This window comes from Phyllobates terribilis, unplaced genomic scaffold (assembly GCF_046119375.1).
Source record: "Phyllobates terribilis strain yellow unplaced genomic scaffold, ASM4611937v1 Scaffold_8__6_contigs__length_399053987, whole genome shotgun sequence".
Lineage (NCBI taxonomy): Eukaryota > Metazoa > Chordata > Amphibia > Anura > Dendrobatidae > Phyllobates > Phyllobates terribilis.
The window spans coordinates 197785809-197806133 of NW_027362768.1; the positions used below are offsets into that span (position 1 = coordinate 197785809).

Genomic DNA, 20325 nt, shown 5'->3' on the forward strand with positions numbered 1-20325 from the left:
GTCCTCTCCACCCGGGACGCCGGTTATCTTTGCTCTATCTTCTGGGGGTCCTGGCTGGGATTTCTGGAGAAGACCCCTGTACATGCATCACCCTGGAGGAGGAGGCGGACTGGGCGCTGCTGATGTCTGATCGCTGTTGTGTGAACCTCACCCTCTCTGTGAGCGCCCTGGAGTGGAACCTCTTCACCGCCCTCCGCAGCCTCCGGGTCCTGGATCTTTCCAACTCTGGGATTCTGGAAATCACCGACTCCGAGGAGGGAAGGAACCAGACGCTGGTGGAGATGTTGTACATGGACCACAATCACCTGACGGAGCTTCCTGGCGGTTTCTTGAGTAACGCTCCTAACATGAGGGTTCTCCACCTTGAGTTCAACGAGCTGCACCACCTTCCTTCCAACTTCTTACAAGTGTCCGACCTCCTCCAGGAGCTCCACCTGAGCCACAACAACCTGCGCTCCTTCCCCGCCAGTCTCCTGAGACCGTCTCTCACCACCTTTGGCTTCCTCAACAACTCTCTGGACTGCACTTGTGCCTTTTACGACCATCTGGAGCCCAGGATCCGAGCCAATGACTCCCGGCTCCTGCTGGATGACATTGTCTGCGACTCTCCAAAAGACTCCAATGGGAGGAAAATCCTGGATGTCCCAAGATCTTCTGTCTGCCGCTCCCACAGTCTGACCATAGCCTTGATCTGCATCCCACTGGTGGTGCTGGTCCTGCTCACGTGCTGGTACGTCTGCTGCCGAAGACAAAAAGGAGCGTTCCCCAGCACGAGGCGCGAGTGCAGCCTGGTCACCGTGGATCGCAATGGCACCGGGAGTGCGGGAGACTACCATCAATATGAACCCCGGAACAACTTCCAGAAAGAGCGGAGGGAACATGATGCCCATCAGTTCAAGGACCCCATTCTCTTGAGACCATCCGCCGCCCTTCTGGGGAGCAACCGAGACCTCTATGAAGAGGTGGAGATCAAGATGGGGACCTCTGCCGACTCCCTGGTGGGCGATGGACAGGACGGCTGTGCGGGTCCAGGTCTGATGTTGGCTGTGCAGGAGGAAGAAGAAGAAGAAGAAGAGGTGCAGATGAAGCCGGATGAACCAGGAGTGGAAACTGTCAGCGTGACCGACGTGATGAAGGATTCTAGTGACCGAGAGAAGCTTTATCTGAACCAGACTACGGACTATTACAGTCTGGTGCCAGACATCGAGCTGGAGGACTCTGACCATTGTGAGTATGAGAGCGTCGACCTCTCATGAGCGACCTCCAGGGCTGAAAACCAACGGACGTGATATCGTGAAGAAGGAATAACCATTAATGCGTCCAGAAAAACCACCGCGACTAACAGTGACCGACTAACCGTGGTCAGACAGTGGTGAACCGGGACTCTATTTATTATAATATATAGACCATATCCTATAATGCACCGATCACACTCTATAATGTACAGGCCACGTACAATAATACACTGACCACGTCCAATAATGTACAGGCCACGTCTTATAATGTACAGGCCGCATCCTATAATGCACTGACCACATCCTATAATGTACAGGCCATGTCCTATAATGTACAGGCCATGTCCTATAATACACTGACCACATAATATAATGTACAGGCCACGTTTTATAATGTACAGACCACATCCTATAATGTACAGGCCATGTCCTATAATGTACAGGCCACGTCCTATAATGTACAGGCCATGTCCTATAATGTACAGGCCATGTCCTATAATGTACAGGCCACGTCCTATAATGTACAGGTCATGTCCTATAATACACTGACCGCATCCTATAATGTACAGGCCATGTCCTATAATGTACAGGCCACGTCCTATAATACACTGACCACATCCTATAATGTACAGGCCACGTCCTATAATGTACAGGCCACGTCCTATAATGCACCGACCACATCCTAAAATGTACATGTTCCATCCTATAATGTACAGGCCACGTCCAATAATGTACAGGTCACGTCTTATAATGTACAGGCCACATCCTATAGTGTACAGGCCGCGTCCTATAATGTACAGGTCATGTCCTATAATACACTGACCACATCCTATAATGTACAGGCCATGTCCTATAATGTACAGGCCACGTCCTATAATACACTGACCACATAATATAATGTACAGGCCACGTTTTATAATGTACAGACCACATCCTATAATGTACAGGCCACGTCCTATAATGTACAGGCCACGTCCTATAATGTACAGGCCATGTCCTATAATGTACAGGCCACGTCCTATAATGTACAGGTCATGTCCTATAATACACTGACCGCATCCTATAATGTACAGGCCATGTCCTATAATGTACAGGCCACGTCCTATAATACACTGACCACATCCTATAATGTAGAGGCCACGTCCTATAATACACTGACCACATAATATAATGTACAGGCCACGTTTTATAATGTACAGGCCACGTCCTGTAACGCACTGACCAGAGATCTGATGTGATGACTACTGACCATGAGGTCCGTGCAATATATGGCGGTCCATGCGCTGTATGGGGGTCCATGCGCTGTATGGGGGTCCATGCACTGTATGGGGGTCCCTCACTGCTGTAAGCCCCCGATATTGAGTTTCCTGCATCTTTTTACTACTTTGTTCTTACTGATGATGACGTTTATTTGTGGCCCCAATGACCCGAGAGGTGAATGGGAAGCGATGGCTGAACGATAAGTATCCGCATGCCCGCTGCCCTTACAGAGCACAAGACACAGCCTGGACTGATACATTGTAACAAACTAAGGACAAGTGAGTTATTTGTACAGCGGCTTTGTTTAGCTGGTGGAGGATTGTCTGCACTGATACATTGTAACAAACCCTCAGAATCTGGAAGAAGTTTTGTGTGTGGAGGAGATTTTAGCTTTTGAATGTAACCAATAAGTTTCCTTCCACTGACAGCAAGCAGAGATCCTATCACTGCATGGAAATCTACATGATAAAATGTCTGACTGTCCATTCACCTGAATATTATGTGCAGTGATCTCTGCACTGCGGTGACTGTGGCCCCCATCAGATCTTCCTCAGGGGCCCAGTGTCCGATATCAAAGGTACATGGACTTCAGTCATGAACATCCATGATGTGGACAAGAAGGAATGTGACTCCGATGCCGTCATCGTGGGCGACGTCGCCTCTTCCTCACGGGAAGTGACTTTTCCTGGATATAATGTAATTTCCTTACACTCACTTCACGCCTCATCTCCACCCCATCATGAATGCAGCTCTGGGGGTAACTGACCACCAGCAGAAGGGTGAATGCAGCTCTGGATGTAACTAACCACATGCAGAAGGGTGAATGCAGCTCTGGATGTAACTGACCACATGCAGAAGGGTGAGTGAAGCTCTGGCTGTCACTGACCATATGCAGAACTGTGAATGCAGCTCTGGATGTAACTGACCACATGCAGAGCGGTGAATGGACAGCCGCCTCCCTTGCCATAACCACTAATTTTAATGGACAGACTCCACACAACTCCCGCTTCTCTTAGGTGCATATATCTGCTATGTTAACACTCTGCCTGTGTCAGTCTTCACTGCTTTTCTTCCTTTCTGTTCTTGCACCAGAAGGCTCAGGATGAGGTGATGGTATCAGGAGACCCTCCCCACATTGCTGCTGCCGGTGAGGTGCTGTCTGCCAGGACTGACACATTTCTTCCAGGAGGAAATTCTTTTTCTGGGCGTCTCCTGCCGCAGTGACCTTCCCTTCCTGTATTTCCCATTCAGACGGCACAGCTCATGTTGTCCAAGGGTTAATAGCTGAATAACGAGGAGTCCATAAAGCTGACAACCTAATGAGGGGCGCACTGGTTGTCACCCAGCTTTCCCAATCTCCAGAAAGACAAATCTGCCCCATCACAAGGCGATCATGTCACCCAGCTTTCCCAGGAGCAGATTGTGAGCAGAGGTAGTAGATGAGGGATCGACCCCATCCCTGGCATCAGAGGAGGTCTCGTCCTCCGGGGCCGCAGGTGCCTGTGCATCTGCGAATGGATCACATCTCACCCAGGCGCCACTCAATGCCAACATTCATGGCAGAGGGGCCGGGGGCAGCGCACAAGGAGGCCTTGTTCCCCGCACAAAAAGTGATGAGAAATACAGGTGGCACCAAACACCCGGGGGAGACCGCATCTACTGTGCTGTGTATCTAATCCCTCCTGTGTGATACTGTCTGCTGAGCGTGTATCTAATCCCTCCTGTGTGATACTGTCTGCTGAGCGTGTATCTAATCCCTCCTGTGTGATACTGTCTGCTGAGCGTGTATCTAATCCCTCCTGTGTGATACTGTCTGCTGAGCGTGTATCTAATCCTTCCTGTGTGATACTGTCTGCTGAGCGTGTATCTAATCCCTCCTGTGTGATACTGTCTGCTGAGCGTGTATCTAATCCCTCCGGTGTGATACAGTCTGCTGAGCGTGTATCTAATCCCTCCTGTGTGATACTGTCTGCTGAGCGTGTATCTAATCCTTCCTGTGTGATACTGTCTGCTGAGCCGTGTATCTAATCCTCTCCTGTGTGATACTGACTGCTGAGCTGTGTATCTAATCCTATCCTGTGTGATACCATCTGCTGAGCTGTGTATTTAATCCTATCCTGTGTGATACTGACTGCTGAGCCGTGTATCTAATCCTATGCTGTGTGATACTGACTGCTGAGCCGTGTATCTAATCCTCTCCTGTGTGATACTGTCTGCTGAGCTGTGTATCTAATCCTATGCTGTGTGATACTGACTGCTGAGCCGTGTATCTAATCCTCTCCTGTGTGATACTGACTGCTGAGCCGTGTATTTAATCCTATCCTGTGTGATACTGTCTGCTGAGCTGTGTATCTAATCCTATGCTGTGTGATACTGACTGCTGAGCCGTGTATCTAATCCTCTCCTGTGTGATACTGTCTGCTGAGCGTGTATCTAATCCCTCCTGTGTGATACTGTCTGCTGAGCGTGTATCTAATCCCTCCTGTGTGATACTGTCTGCTGAGCGTGTATCTAATCCCTCCTGCGTGATACTGTCTGATGAAGCGTGTATCTAATCCCTCCTGTGTGATACTGTCTGCTGAGCTGTGTATCTAATCCTTCCTGTGTGATACTGACTGCTGAGCCGTGTATCTAATCCTATCCTGTGTGATACTGTCTGCTGAGCGTGTATCTAATCCCTCCTGTGTGATACTGTCTGCTGAGCGTGTATCTAATCCTTCCTGTGTGATACTGTCTGCTGAGCCATGTATCTAATCCTTCCTGTGTGATACTGTCTGCTGAGCCGTGTATCTAATCCTTCCTGTGTGATACTTTCTGCTGAGCCGTGTATCTAATCCTATCCTGTGTGATACTGACTGCTGAGCCGTGTATCTAATCCTATCCTGTGTGATACTGACTGCTGAGCCGTGTATCTAATCCTCTCCTGTTTGATACTGTCTGCTGAGCCGTGTATCTAATCCTTCCTGTGTGATACTTTCTGCTGAGCCGTGTATCTAATCCTATCCTGTGTGATACTGACTGCTGAGCTGTGTATCTAATCCTATCCTGTGTAATACTGACTGCTGAGCCGTGTATCTAATCCTCTCCTGTTTGATACTGTCTGCTGAGCCGTGTATCTAATCCTATCCTGTGTGATACTGTCTGCTGAGCCGTGTATCTAATCCTTCCTGTGTGATACTGTCTGCTGAGCAGTGTATCTAATCCTCTCCTGTGTGATACTGTCTGCTGAGCCATGTATCTAATCCCTCCTGTGTGATACTGTCTGCTGAGCCGTGTATCTAATCCCTCCGGTGTGATACTGTCTGCTGAGCCGTGTATCTAATCCCTCCTGTGTGATACTGTCTGCTGAGCCGTGTATCTAATCCCTCCGGTGTGATACTGTCTGCTGAGCCGTGTATCTAATCCTATCCTGTGTGATACTGCCTGCTGAGCCGTGTATCTAATCCTTCCTGTGTGATACTGTCTGCTGAGCCGTGTATCTAATCCTTCCTGTGTGATACTGTCTGCTGAGCCGTGTATCTAATCCTTCCTGTGTGATACTGTCTGCTGAGCCGTGTATCTAATCCTATCCTGTGTGATACTGTCTGCTGAGCCGTGTATCTAATCCCTCCGGTGTGATACTGTCTGCTGAGCCGTGTATCTAATCCTATCCTGTGTGATACTGCCTGCTGAGCCGTGTATCTAATCCTTCCTGTGTGATACTGTCTGCTGAGCCGTGTATCTAATCCTTCCTGTGTGATACTGTCTGCTGAGCCGTGTATCTAATCCTTCCTGTGTGATACTGTATCAGGCAGAGGCTTCTTCCTATGTCCTCTAGGCTGTGCCTCTTCTGCTGGTATAGAGGATAACGCTGCCACCTTGTGGTGGGTATTGGAGCTGTGTTCTCTGAACTTTTCTACTGCAGGAAAACAAAGAATTGTAAATATTTATCAAGTGAAAGTTTTATTTGAATAAAAAACTGTTTAAAAACATTTGTTGCCACAAACGGATTATTCTTATAACCAAGATAGAAATACTAAACTGCACAAAATGTCTGCATAATCCCCGACGTCTCCTGAGGCTCCTCATGTAATTTACATCATAATACAATATGTTTTATTTAGATTCGTTAAATTAACTTTCCAAATTGAATTTATTATTACAGGAAACTGCCCCAGATCTGTAACATGTATAGGCAGCACCAAAGTCCATTGCACCTGTACAGCCAACAAATAAGTCCGTGTTCGGCAGAGCAGGATTTATCATACGCGGATATCAATGAGAAAAATCTAACTTATCTGCCTCAATATATTAAAATAAGATTAGATCAGTACTGGAGCGTTATAAGAGGCTGATATCAGTCACATATGGTGTAATGTCTGGAGGTTATATCAGTACTGGAGCCTTATAAGAGGCTGATATCAGTCACATATGATGTAATGTCTGGAGGTTATATCAGTACTGGAGCATTATAAGAGGGGCTGATATCAGTCACATATGATGTAATGTCTGGAGGTTATATCAGTACTGGAGCGTTATAAGAGGATGATATCAGTCACATATGATGTAATGTCTGGAGGTTATATCAGTACTGGAGCGTTATAAGAGACTGATATCAGTCACATATGATGTAATGTCTGGAGGTTATATCAGTACTGGAGCGTTATAAGAGACTGATATCAGTCACATATGGTGTAATGTCTGGAGGTTATATCAGTACTGGAGCGTTATAAGAGGCTGATATCAGTCACATATGGTGTAATGTCTGGAGGTTACATCAGTACTGGAGCGTTATAAGAGGGGCTGATATCAGTCACATATGGTGTAATGTCTGGAGGTTATATCAGTACTGGAGCGTTATAAGAGGCTGATATCAGTCACATATGATGTAATGTCTGGAAGTTATATCAGTACTGGAGCGTTATAAGAGGAGCTGATATCAGTCACATATGATGTAATTTCTGGAGGTTATATCAGTACTGGAGCATTATAAGAGGATGATATCAGTCACATATGATGTAATGTCTGGAGGTTACATCAGTACTGGAGCGTTATAAGAGGGGCTGATATCAGTCACATATGGTGTAATGTCTGGAGGTTATATCAGTACTGGAGCATTATAAGAGGGGCTGATATCAGTCACATATGATGTAATGTCTGGAAGTTATATCAGTACTGGAGCGTTATAAGAGGAGCTGATATCAGTCACATATGATGTAATTTCTGGAGGTTATATCAGTACTGGAGCGTTATAAGAGGATGATATCAGTCACATATGATGTAATGTCTGGGGGTTATATCAGTACTGGAGCGTTATAATAGGATCTGATATCAGTCACATATGATGTAATGTCTGGAGGTTATATCAGTACTGGAGCGTTATAAGAGAGTCTGATATCAGTCACATATGGTGTAATGTCAGTAGGTTATATCAGTACTGGAGCGTTATAAGAGAGTCTGATATCAGTCACATATGGTGTAATGTCTGGAGGTTATATCAGTACTGGAGCGTTATAAGAGGCTGATATCAGTCACATATGGTGTAATGTCTGGGGGTTATATCAGTACTGGAGCGTTATAAGAGGAGCTGATATCATTCACATATGGTGTAATGTCTGGGGGTTATATCAGTACTGGAGCGTTATAAGAGGGGCTGATATCATTCACATATGGTGTAATGTCTGGAGGTTATATCAGTACTGGAGCGTTATAAGAGGGGCTGATATCAGTCACATATGATGTAATGTCTGGAGGTTACATCAGTACTGGAGCGTTATAAGAGGGGCTGATATCAGTCACATATGGTGTAATGTCTGGAGGTTATATCAGTACTGGAGCGTTATAAGAGGCTGATATCAGTCACATATGGTGTAATGTCTGGGGGTTATATCAGTACTGGAGCGTTATAAGAGGGGCTGATATCAGTCACAGATGGTGTAATGTCTGGGGGTTATATCAGTACTGGAGCGTTATAAGAGGGGCTGATATCAGTCACATATGATGTAATGTCTTGGGGTTATATCAGTACTGGAGCGTTATAAGAGGGGCTGATATCAGTCACATATGGTGTAATGTCTGGAGGTTATATCAGTACTGGAGCGTTATAAGAGGGGCTGATATCAGTCACATATGGTGTAATGTCTGGAGGTTATATCAGTACTGGAGTGTTATAAGAGGAGCTGATATCAATCACATATGATGTAATGTCTGGGGGTTATATCAGTACTGGAGCATTATAAGAGGGGCTGATATCAATCACATATGATGTAATGTCTGGGGGTTATATCAGTACTGGAGCGTTATAAGAGGGGCTGATATCAGTCACATATGGTGTAATGTCTGGAGGTTATATCAGTACTGGAGTGTTATAAGAGGAGCTGATATCAGTCACATGATGTAATGTCTGGGGGTTATATCAGTACTGGAGCGTTATAAGAGGGGCTGATATCAGTCACATATGCTGATATCAGTCACATATGATGTAATGTCTTGGGGTTATATCAGTACTGGAACGTTATAAGAGGCTGATATCAGTCACATATGATGTAATGTCTGGAGGTTATATCAGTACTGGAGCGTTATAAGAGGGGCTGATATCAGTCACATATGGTGTAATGTCTGGAGGTTATATCAGTACTGGAGCGTTATAAGAGGGGCTGATATCAGTCACATATGGTGTAATGTCTGGAGGTTATATCAGTACTGGAGCGTTATAAGAGGGGCTGATATCAGTCACATATGGTGTAATGTCTGGAGGTTATATCAGTACTGGAGAGTTATAAGAGGCTGATATCAGTCACATATGATGTAATGTCTTGGGGTTATATCAGTACTGGAGCGTTATAAGAGGCTGATATCAGTCACATATGATGTAATGTCTGGAGGTTATATCAGTACTGGAGCGTTATAAGAGGCTGATATCAGTCACATATGATGTAATGTCTGGAGGTTATATCAGTACTGGAGCGTTATAAGAGGGGCTGATATCAGTCACATATGATGTAATGTCTGGAGGTTATATCAGTACTGGAGCATTATAAGAGGAGCTGATATCAGTCACATATGGTGTAATGTCTGGAGGTTATATCAGTACTGGAGCGTTATAAGAGGGGCTGATATCAGTCACATATGGTGTAATGTCTGGAGGTTATATCAGTACTGGAGCGTTATAAGAGGCTGATATCAGTCACTTATGATGTAATGTCTGGAGGTTATATCAGTACTGGAGCGTTATAAGAGGGGCTGATATTATTCACATATGATGTAATGTCTGGAGGTTATATCAGTACTGGAGCGTTATAAGAGGCTGATATCATCTCATTGGTAACCTTTGCACTGTTTCTTTTCTCTGCCTGCAATGTCTGATAACAGGGAGCAACAGCTGATATTTCAGGTGAGGTGTCCCGGGGTCTTCAGCACTCCGCTTGGTCGGCTTCGATGTTTTCCTCTGAAGGTTCGTCCACAGTGATGAGGATGTTGGTGGTCTTCGGCTGCTCCATCTTTTTCTGTCTCTCTGACGCCTCCAGACGTCGGGGGAATTTGGACACAACTTTGGGGGTCGGCGGCTCGCTGGCCCGACTTTCCCTTTCTTCCTCGGTGGTCTCCTCCTCATCGATGCGCCCGTCGGGGTCCAGGTCTGAGTAGCGGGTGTTTGTGTTGGGAGAGGGAAATCCGTCTCCTCTGAAGCGGACAAGATGGCTCCTCACCCCGAGACCCTTAAGATTTTTCATACCGACTGCGGGGGACGCGGCGGAAGAGAGGAATCGGCTGAGCATCGGGGTGCGGGCCCGCGGGAGGTTGGGGGTGGCCGCCACCTGCTGACTCTGCTCCGAGTCCACCTCAATGCTGAAACAAGAGAGACAGCGGTTACCCCGACATCTATGATGCCTGCACTACAACTCCCAGCATGTCTTGAGAGCCGCAGGAAGGTTTGTTACAGTTGTATCCAGTCTACACAATACTCAATGAGCTAAAGAGTCGAGACTACGGACTGACACATTGTAACGAAGGAGCCCGAGCTGCTCATGTCTCACTGACACATTGTAACAAAGGAGCCCGAGCTGCTCATGTCTCACTGACACATTGTAACAAAGGAGCCCGAGCTGCTCATGTCTCACTGACACATTGTAACAAAGGAGCCCGAGCTGCTCATGTCTCACTGACACATTGTAACAAAGGAGCCCGAGCTGCTCATGTCTCACTGACACATTGTAACAAAGGAGCCCGAGCTGCTCATGTCTCACTGACACATTGTAACAAAGGAGCCCGAGCTGCTCATGTCTCACTGACACATTGTAACAAAGGAGCCCGAGCTGCTCATGTCTCACTGACACATTGTAACAAAGGAACCCGAGCTGCTCATGTCTCACTGACACATTGTAACAAAGGAACCCGAGCTGCTCATGTCTCACTGACACATTGTAGCAAAGGAGCCCGAGCTGCTCATGTCTCACTGACACATTGTGAGGAAGGAGCCCAAACTGCTCACTTCTCACTGACACATTGTAACAAAGAAACCTGTGACGATACAGCCTAAAATCTTAATAAGCCAGATGTTTAGATTTGTTAATCCAAGAGAAATACACTATTATCATTGTGTATTTGTGTCTGGTCAATAAGAACAGACCAGTATTTGCATAAGGCCGGTTTCACACATCGGATATTTCCGGTACCGGAAAAAAACGGTACCGTAGATATCCGTATCCCATGTGCCCGAGTGTGCTGCATCAGGATCACACGGACCAGCGCCTGGGAATCAGCGGTACAGGTAGCGCTATTCCCAAGCGCCGGGTGCTGAACGCTGCCTGCATCATGGTTCCCTGCTGGTGCTGTGATCAGCACCAGCAGGGACAATGATGAGGGTAGTAGTGTCTGCTCTCGCTGTGAGTCCCCACCTGTAAAAATAAGAATAAAATAATAAAATCCTCTGACTGCTGACGCCGAGGAGCCAGGGAGAATGAGCGGCTCCGGAGCTGCAGCTCAGGAGCGGTGTCCTGTCACTCACTGAGCACAGCTCCAGGGCCCGCTCGCTGCAGTGGCTCATTCTCCCCGGCTCCTCAGCGTCAGCGGTCAGAGGATAACAGCGGGGGGACACCTAGGAGAGGCGAGTATATGGCTCTTATTATTTTATTATTCATTTTACAGGTGGGGACACTGCAGGAGCAGACTACTACTACCCTCATCATGGTCCCTTCTGGTGCTGATCGCAGCACCCGGCGCTTGGGAACATCGCTATCCTGTAGCGCTGATTCCCAGGCACCGGTACGTGACACACGGATGTCATCCGTGTGTGTTCAGTGGGAGACACTTTTGCGGACCCTGTATCCGCAAAAAAACAGACATGTCAGCGTGTGGAGCACATGGACACACGGTCCATGGAAACACACTGATATGTGCACAGACCCATAGATTTTAATGTGTCTACGTGTGTCAGTGTCTCCAGTACGTGTGGAAACTGTCACCACTCGTACCGGAGATACCGACGTGTGAAAGAGGCCTAACCCTGATTGTTGTCTCCTCTTGGGTTTGGAAACAATGATGTTTGCTACTATGCTAATTGCACATTATACTAAGTCAGCTGAATGTTGATTTAAAGAGCCCCTGCTATACCAGCTATGTAAATTGATTAGCTAAAACAATGAGACATGATGAGCCCTGCACCTTTACCTCTGACCTATGACTGATGACCTTACTCAGATCTAATTATAAACAGGGATGTACAGTACAGACCATAAGTTTGGACACACCTCATTTAAAGATTTTTCTGTATTTTCATGACTTTGAAAATTGTACATTCACACTGAAGGCATCAAAACTATGAATTACCACATGTGGAATTATATAGTTAACAAAAAAGTGTGAAACAACTGAAAATATGTCTTATATTCTAGGTTCTTCACAGTAGCCACCTTTTGCTTTGATGACTGCTTTGCACACTCTTGGCATTCTCTTGATGAGCTTCAAGAGGTAGTCACCGGAAATGGTCTTCACTTCACAGGTGTGCCCTGTCAGGTTTAATAAGTGGGATTTCTTGCCTTATAAATGGGGTTGGGACCATCAGTTGTGTTGTGCAGAAGTCTGGTGGATACACAGCTGATAGTCCTACTGAATAGACTGTTAGAATTTGTATTATGGCAAGAAAAAAGCAGCTAAGTAAAGAAAAACGAGTGGCCATCATTACTTTAAGAAATGAAGGTCAGTCAGTCCGAAAAATTGGGCAAACTTTGAAAGTGTCCCCAAGTGCAGTTGCAAAAACCATCAAGCGCTGCAAAGAAACTGGCTCACATGAGGACCGCCCCAGGAAAGGAAGACCAAGAGTCACCTCTGCTTCTGAGGATAAGTTTATCCGAGTCACCAGCCTCAGAAATCGCAGGTTAACAGCAGCTCAGATTAGAGACCAGGTCAATGCCACACAGAGTTCTAGCAGCAGACACATCTCTACAACAACTGTTAAGAGGAGACTTTGTGCAGCAGGCCTTCATGGTAAAACAGCTGCTAGGAAACCACTGCTAAGGACAGGCAACAAGCAGAAGAGACTTGTTTGGGCTAAAGAACACAAGGAATGGACATTAGACCAGTGGAAATCTGTGCTTTGGTCTGATGAGTCCAAATTTGAGATCTTTGGTTCCAACCACCGTGTCTTTGTGCGACGCAGAAAAGGTGAACGGATGGACTCTACATGCCTGGTTCCCACTGTGAAGCATGGAGGAGGAGGTGTGATGGTGTGGGGGGGCTTTGCTGGTGACACTGTTGGGGATTTATTCAAAATTGAAGGCATACTGAACCAGCATGGCTACCACAGCATCTTGCAGCGGCATGCTATTCCATCCGGTTTGCGTTTAGTTGGACCATCATTTATTTTTCACGAGGACAATGACCCCAAACACACCTCCAGGCTGTGTAAGGGCTATTTGACCAAGAAGGACAGTGATGGGGGGCTACGCCAGATGACCTGGCCTCCACAGTCACCAGACCTGAACCCAATCGAGATGGTTTGGGGTGAGCTGGACCGCAGAGTGAAGGCAAAAGGGCCAACAAGTGCTAAGCATCTCGGGGAACTCCTTCAAGATTGTTGGAAGACCATTTCCGGTGACTACCTCTTGAAGCTCATCATGAGAATGCCAAGAGTGTGCAAAGCAGTCATCAAAGCAAAAGGTGGCTACTGTGAAGACCCTAGAATATAAGACATATTTTCAGGTGTTTCACACTTTTTTGTTAAGTATATAATTCCACATGTGGTAATTCATAGTTTTGATGCCTTCAGTGTGAATGTACAATTTTCAAAGTCATGAAAATACAGAAAAATCTTTAAATGAGAAGATGTGTCCAAACTTTTGGTCTGTACTGTATGTAGTGCTGCAAGCAGAATTAAGGAGCTTCAGAAAGACTTTACAAGGAGAATGAGAAACATCCTTCAGGACAGCAGATGGATAGTATGGCACAGAGACACAGATTTGGATTCTACATGATTCTAGCCTAAGGGTACATGGCCCTGACCAGAAGGATATGGATCTGCTCCATTGACCATCAGAGAGACCATGGATACATTTGGGGAGACCAGGTTGGGACGATGAAGTCACCTGGCCCCATGGATATGTTGTTTGGGGTTGCCAGGTGGGACCCTCCATTCGCCTGGAACCCATGGAAACTCTCGGAGAGGTCAGGGTGGGACCCTCTGGTCTCCTGGTCTTGTACTTCAGTGGACTGCTAGCTTCCTAAGCTTGCCGCTACCGTCTCTCTGTGGGGGCCCGCAAGAAGCCTGGGGCCACTGGTTGAGGTAGTCGGCCCTGGAAGTCCCAAAGTCGCAGCTGTTCTATCCCAGGCAGGTGGAGAAGGAAGGATGAGACTGTGCAATGTTGTACCATGTTGGGTATGTGCTGGGACTGTTCTATATGTTTATTGTCCGCTTTGTGGTTCAATAAAGTATTGCCACGCTGCTTTACCATCACCCTGTGTTGTCTGAGTAGCGTTACACCCACGGAAGACCCCGGGTCTTCACAGAGCCCAAGCTGCTCATGTCTCACTGACACATTGTAACGAAGGAGCTCAAGCTGCTCACTTCTCACTGACACATTGTAACGAAGGAGCTCAAGCTGCTCACTTCTCACTGACACATTGTAACGAAGGAGCCCGAGCTGCTCACTTCTCACTGACACATTGTAACGAAGGAGCCCGAGCTGCTCACTTCTCACTGACACATTGTAACGAAGGAGCCCGAGCTGCTCACTTGTCACTGACACATTGTAACGAAGGAGCCCGAGCTGCTCACTTGTCACTGACACATTGTAACGAAGGAGCCCGAGCTGCTCACTTCTCACTGACACATTGTAACGAAGGAGCCCGAGCTGTTCACTTCTCACTGACACATTGTAACGCTGAGAATCGGCAGCTCCAGGAGATTCAGCGGCTGCAGCAGAGATGGTGAAAGTAGGAAAGAAACATTATATGATGGGAAATCTGGGAGCTGCCACCGCTCCTTACTGCATGTCGAAGGTGGAGCCCATGAAGGACGGTTTCAGGGTCTCGGCCGCGGTGGCCATGGTATATGGCGGCAGCGCGCTCTGCTCGTCCCAGTACTTGTCTTTCTCGATGGGCGGCAGGTTTTGGTACATGTCATCCACAGAGAGGAGGGAAACCTAGAAGACAAGAGTGCGGACATGAGTGGGGTGATGCAGGGCGCAGGTCGGGATGACGCAGGTCGGGCAAAGGTCGGGATGACGCTGTTCGTAGGTCAGGGTGACGCCGGTCGTAGGTCGGGGTGACGCCGGTCGCAGGTCGGGGTGACGCCGGTCGCAGGTCAGAATGATGCCGGTCGTAGGTCGGGGTGAAACCAGGGACAGGTCGGGGTGACGCCGGTCGCAGGTCGGGCGAAGGTCGGGATGACGCCGTTCGTAGGTCGGGATGACGCCGGTCGCAGGTCGGGGTGACGCCAGTCGTAGGTCGGGGTGACGCCGGTCGCAGGTCGGGCGAAGGTCGGGATGACGCCGTTCGTAGGTCGGGATGACGCCGGTCGTAGGTCGGGGTGACGCCGGTCGTAGGTCGGGGTGACGCCGGTCGTAGGTCGGGGTGACGCCGGGGACAGGTCGGGGTGACGCCGGTCGCAGGTCGGGCGAAGGTCGGGATGACGCTGTTCGTAGGTCGGGGTGACGCCGGTCGTAGGTCGGGCGAAGGTCGGGATGACGCCGTTCGTAGGTCGGGGTGACGCCGGTCGCAGGTCGGGGTGACGCCAGGGACAGGTTGGGGTGACGCCGTTCGTAGGTCGGGGTGACGCCGGTCGTAGGTCAGGGCGACTGGTCACCCCTCCCCCATCATCTCTCACCTGCAGATTTCTGTCTATTAGTCTGTTGGTCTCAAAATCGTCATCGTCTTCGCCGAAGGGATTGATGATCTGCTCGGCCACCTGAAAAACCAAAAGCGATGATCACCAATATGGCGGCACAATGAGGGGGGGGAACCGAAAATGTCACGAACCTTCAGCCACCCGAAGTAGAAGAAGAACTCCAGTAGCGCAAAGATGGGGACATAAATGTCCAGGGGGGGATCCTCGTCTGCCGAAAAAGGGAGGAACTGACGACCGATGAGGCAGGAGGCAAAGAACGAGTAGACGGCGATGGTGACCACCTGTGGGGAGGACGCTGCCGTCATCACACTGCACTGTACCAGTACTACAACTCCCAGCAGACTAGTAATCACAGCTCTGGAGGTGACTGGAGGATAAGACCTGATGTAACAGCAGAATAGTGACTGCAGCTCTGGAGGTGACTGGAGGATAAGACCTGATGTAACAGCAGAATAGTGACTGCAGCTCTGGAGGTGACTGGAGGATAAGACCTGATGTAACAGCAGAATAGTGACTGCAGCTCTGGAGGTGACTGGAGGATAAGACACGATGTAAATGAAATGCTAAATGCAGCTTTGGTTGTGACTAGAGTCTCAAAGAGGGGGCAGCAGAATAGCCTCCTGTGTTGATGGACATGTGACAGTCTGACCTGTGTGTACACCAGCGGGACGCTGATCCAGTCATAGTGGAAGAGCATGCTGCACTTGGCGCGGTATTTATTCAGCTCCTGGGGAGACACAAGAGATAACACTGATATCAGGGATAATGGCGGCGACGCGGCTATTGCTCATTATTACTGTAAATCCCGGGGGCCACAATGTAAGATCTGTAGCAAACCCCCTAAACGTTCTGCGTCATTCATAGCACTGGTCTTATGGGCAAGAGGCAAATTTGGGCCCCTCAGGGTCCCGGGACCAAACACAAATAAATCCTCTGTGCCCCGGACATAGATGGAAAAGACAGACGTACGACCCCGGGTTCATACGGGCTCCTGTATATCGCAGCCTTTTGGATGGGATCACTGACCCGGCCCCCCAGTATCCTGCCAGATCCCCTAGAATAATGCCCGCCACCTGCATCATGGAGCTTCTGATAATGCCAGATACAGCGCCCCCACATAGCTAGAAATGCCAGCCACAGAGCCCCCAATGATGCCACAGCAGCACCTCCACAAAGCCAGAGCCCCCCCACAATGCCAGCTGTAGTGCCCCCCCCCACAATGCCATCTCCCTAGGATGTCATCCATAGTGAACCCCACAATGCCAGTCAGAGTGCCCCACAAGATATCAGTTGTAGTGCCCCGCTCTACGATGCCATTCCCAGTGACCCCCACGATGCCAGTCATAGTGCCTTGCTCTACAATGCCAGGTGTAGCTCTCCCCATGATGCTAGCCGTAATGCCCCCCACTATGCCAGTCTCAGTGACCCCACGATGCTGGCTGTTGTGTCCCGCTGTACAATACCAGCCATAGTGCCCCCCACAATGCAAGTTCCAGTGCCCCCATGATATCAGCTGTAGTTCCCGCTCTACGATGCCAGATGTAGTTATCCCTACAATGCCAGTCTTAATGATCCCACGATGCCAGTTGCAGTGCCCCCCACGATGCCAGTTGCAGTGCCCCCCACGATGCCAGCGGCAGTGCCCCCCACGATGCCAGCGGCAGTGCCCCCCACGATGCCGGCTGTAGCGCCCCCCACGCTGCCAGCGGCAGTGCCCCCCATGATGCCAGCGGCAGTGCCCCCCACGATGCCAGCGGCAGTGCCCCCCACGATGCCAGCGGCAGTGCCCCCTCCACAGTACACACGTAATCTGTCGCACAGAGCTCACGTCTATGAGGAGTTTCAGGGCGATGTCGTCCCGCACTCGGCCGTCCCTCCGAGCCTGAGCCGCCAGGTTGGTGAACCAGACACAGGGGATCCAATACTTATTGAAGTCTGACGATAAACTCTCAAATTTCTTCAGCTCCTCGTGGGTCATGAACCCTGGAAAAATAAGATGTCGTCTTCAGAATCAACAGACATTGATCCCTCAAATATTAGGGCACCCCACTGTTCCTGGATGTGATCCCATTAATACCAGAATGACAGGGATCAAGACTGGATCTACCCAGAACCTCACCCTCAAGGCTCGGTTTCTGACCCCCGACCCAGCTATGACCTTTAGTAACCTCTGCAGACCCAGCGCGATCTTCCCGGGTCTTCTCAGGCGCCAATGTTTCATTCCACTAAATGTAAACCCGACCTTCACGGCCAATCGTCCTCCCGGGGTCTGGGGGTCTGTGGATGCATTAGACGTTTGCTCAGGTCCCACCTGCTTCCACTATATGTTCCATCGTTGGAAATCTCTTCAGCACTCGGACACTGACGGATCTCAGGATTAGCACTGACGACAGGTTGGCGTAGCGGATCAGGGTGCGTCGCAGAAGACGGCCTCTCTCATCTCCTCCATGGACGTTGCTGGACACCGCACACATGAGTTGATCCGGCAGGGGGATGCTGGTGTACTGATCCCACCAACGCTTCATGACCTGGGTGACGTAGAAACCCAGGACGAAGGAGAGAGGGATCAGTTTGCTGTTTGCATCACAGTATTCGGCAACCTTCTTAAATAGTTTCTTCTGATCCTCTGTTAGTACCACTCTGCACACAAGAAAGGCAAAAGCAATCAGGTAAAGGACAACTCCACTCAACAGACGTCCATAGAACAATCCTTGTGCTTTGTACAAATCATCAAATTATCTGATTCTCCCTCAAATATAAAACAATTCTGTCTGCAGCCACCACTAGCGGGAGCTCCCTGTATACAGACATACATAATAAGATCCTGTCTGCAGCCACCACTAGGGGGAGCTCCCTGTATACAGAGACACATGATGAGATTCTGTCTGCAGCCACCACTACGGGGAGCTCCCTGTATACAGAGATACATGATAAGATCCTGTCTGCAGCCACCACTACGGGGAGCTCCCTGTATACAGAGATACATAATAAGATCCTGTCTGCAGCCACCACTAGGGGGAGCTCCCTGTATACAGAGATACATGATAAGATTCTGTCTGCAGCCACCACTAGCGGGAGCTCCCTGTATACAGAGATACATGATAAGATTCTGTCTGCAGCCACCACTAGCGGGAGCTCCCTGTATACAGAGATACATGATAAGATTCTGTCTGCAGCCACCACTAGGGGAAGCTCCCTGTATACAGAGATACATGATAAGATCCTGTCTGCAGTCACCACTAGGGGGAGCTCCCTGTATACAGAGATACAGGATAAGATCCTGTCTGCAGTCACCACTAGGGGGAGCTCCCTGTATACAGAGATACATGATAAGATCCTGTCTGCAGTCACCACTAGGGGGAGCTCCCTGTATACAGAGATACATGATAAGGTTCGGTCTGCGGCCACCACTAGGGGGAGCTCCCTGTATACAGAGATACATGATAAGATTCTGTCTGCAGCCACCACTAGGGGGAGCTCCCTTAATACAGAGATACATGATAAGATCCTGTCTGCAGTCACCACTAGGGGGAGCTCCCTGTATACAGAGATACATGATAAGGTTCTGTCTGCGGTCACCACTAGGGGGAGCTCCCTGTATACAGAGATACATGATAAGATTCTGTCTGCAGTCACCACTAGGAGGAGCTCCCTGTATACAGTGATACATGATAAGATTCTGTCTGCAGTCACCACAAGGGGGAGCTCCCTGTATACAGAGATACATGATAAGAATCTGTCTGCAACTACCACTAGGGGGAGCTCCCTGTATACAGAGATACATGATAACATTCAGTCTCCAGCTACCAATAGGGGCAGATCCCTGTATGCAGAGATACATGATAACATTCTGTCTGCAGTCACCACTAGGGGGAGCTCCCTGTATGCAGAGATACATGATAACATTCTGTCTGCAGTCACCACTAGGGGGAGTTCCTTGCATACAGAGATACATGACAAGATTCTGTCTGCAGTCACCACTAGGGGGAGCTCCCTGTATACAGAGATACATGATAAGATCATGTCTGCATTCGCCACTAGGGGGAGCTCCCTGTATACAGAGATACATGATAAGGTTCTGTCTGCGGCCACCACTAGGGGGGGCTCCCTGTATACAGAGATACATGATAAGATTCTGTCTGCAGTCACCACTAGGGGGAGCTCCCTGTATGCAGAGATACATGATAAGATTCTGTCTGTAGCCACCACTAGGGGGAGCTCCCTGTAAACAGGGATACATGATAAGATTCTGTCTGCAGTCACCACTAGGGAAAGCTCCCTGTATACAGAGATACATGATAAGATCCTGTCTGCAGTGACCACTAGGGGGAGCTCCCTGTATACAGAGATGCATGATAAGATCCTGTCTGCAGCCACCACTAGGGGGAGCTCCCTGTATGCAGAGATACATGATAAGATTCTGTCTGTAGCCACCACTAGGGGGAGCTCCCTGTAAACAGGGATACATGATAAGATTCTGTCTGCAGTCACCACTAGGGAAAGCTCCCTGTA

The 20325-nt window shown here is 48.7% G+C and overlaps 2 protein-coding genes across 3 annotated transcripts in view; one reads left to right on the plus strand and one right to left on the minus strand.

Annotated features, from left to right (window-relative positions):
• Window positions 1-6466, plus strand: part of LOC141157125 (uncharacterized) — a 56261-nt gene extending 49795 nt beyond the window's left edge. For both annotated transcript variants that reach the window (XM_073644020.1, XM_073644021.1), the window contains one exon: window positions 1-6466. In XM_073644020.1, the coding sequence (XP_073500121.1) occupies window positions 1-1256 (1256 nt within the window). In that variant the 3' untranslated portion in view covers window positions 1257-6466.
• The window catches only part of BEST4 (bestrophin 4), a 23251-nt gene continuing 9346 nt past the window's right edge, over window positions 6421-20325 (minus strand). The window contains exons 3-9 of the mRNA XM_073644019.1: window positions 18125-18453; window positions 17642-17796; window positions 16463-16540; window positions 15945-16094; window positions 15793-15873; window positions 14955-15109; window positions 6421-10319 (exon numbers count right to left, since the gene is read on the minus strand). Of these exons, the coding sequence (XP_073500120.1) occupies window positions 9887-10319; window positions 14955-15109; window positions 15793-15873; window positions 15945-16094; window positions 16463-16540; window positions 17642-17796; window positions 18125-18453 (1381 nt within the window). The 3' untranslated portion in view covers window positions 6421-9886. The remainder of the gene's footprint in view (window positions 10320-14954; window positions 15110-15792; window positions 15874-15944; window positions 16095-16462; window positions 16541-17641; window positions 17797-18124; window positions 18454-20325) is intronic.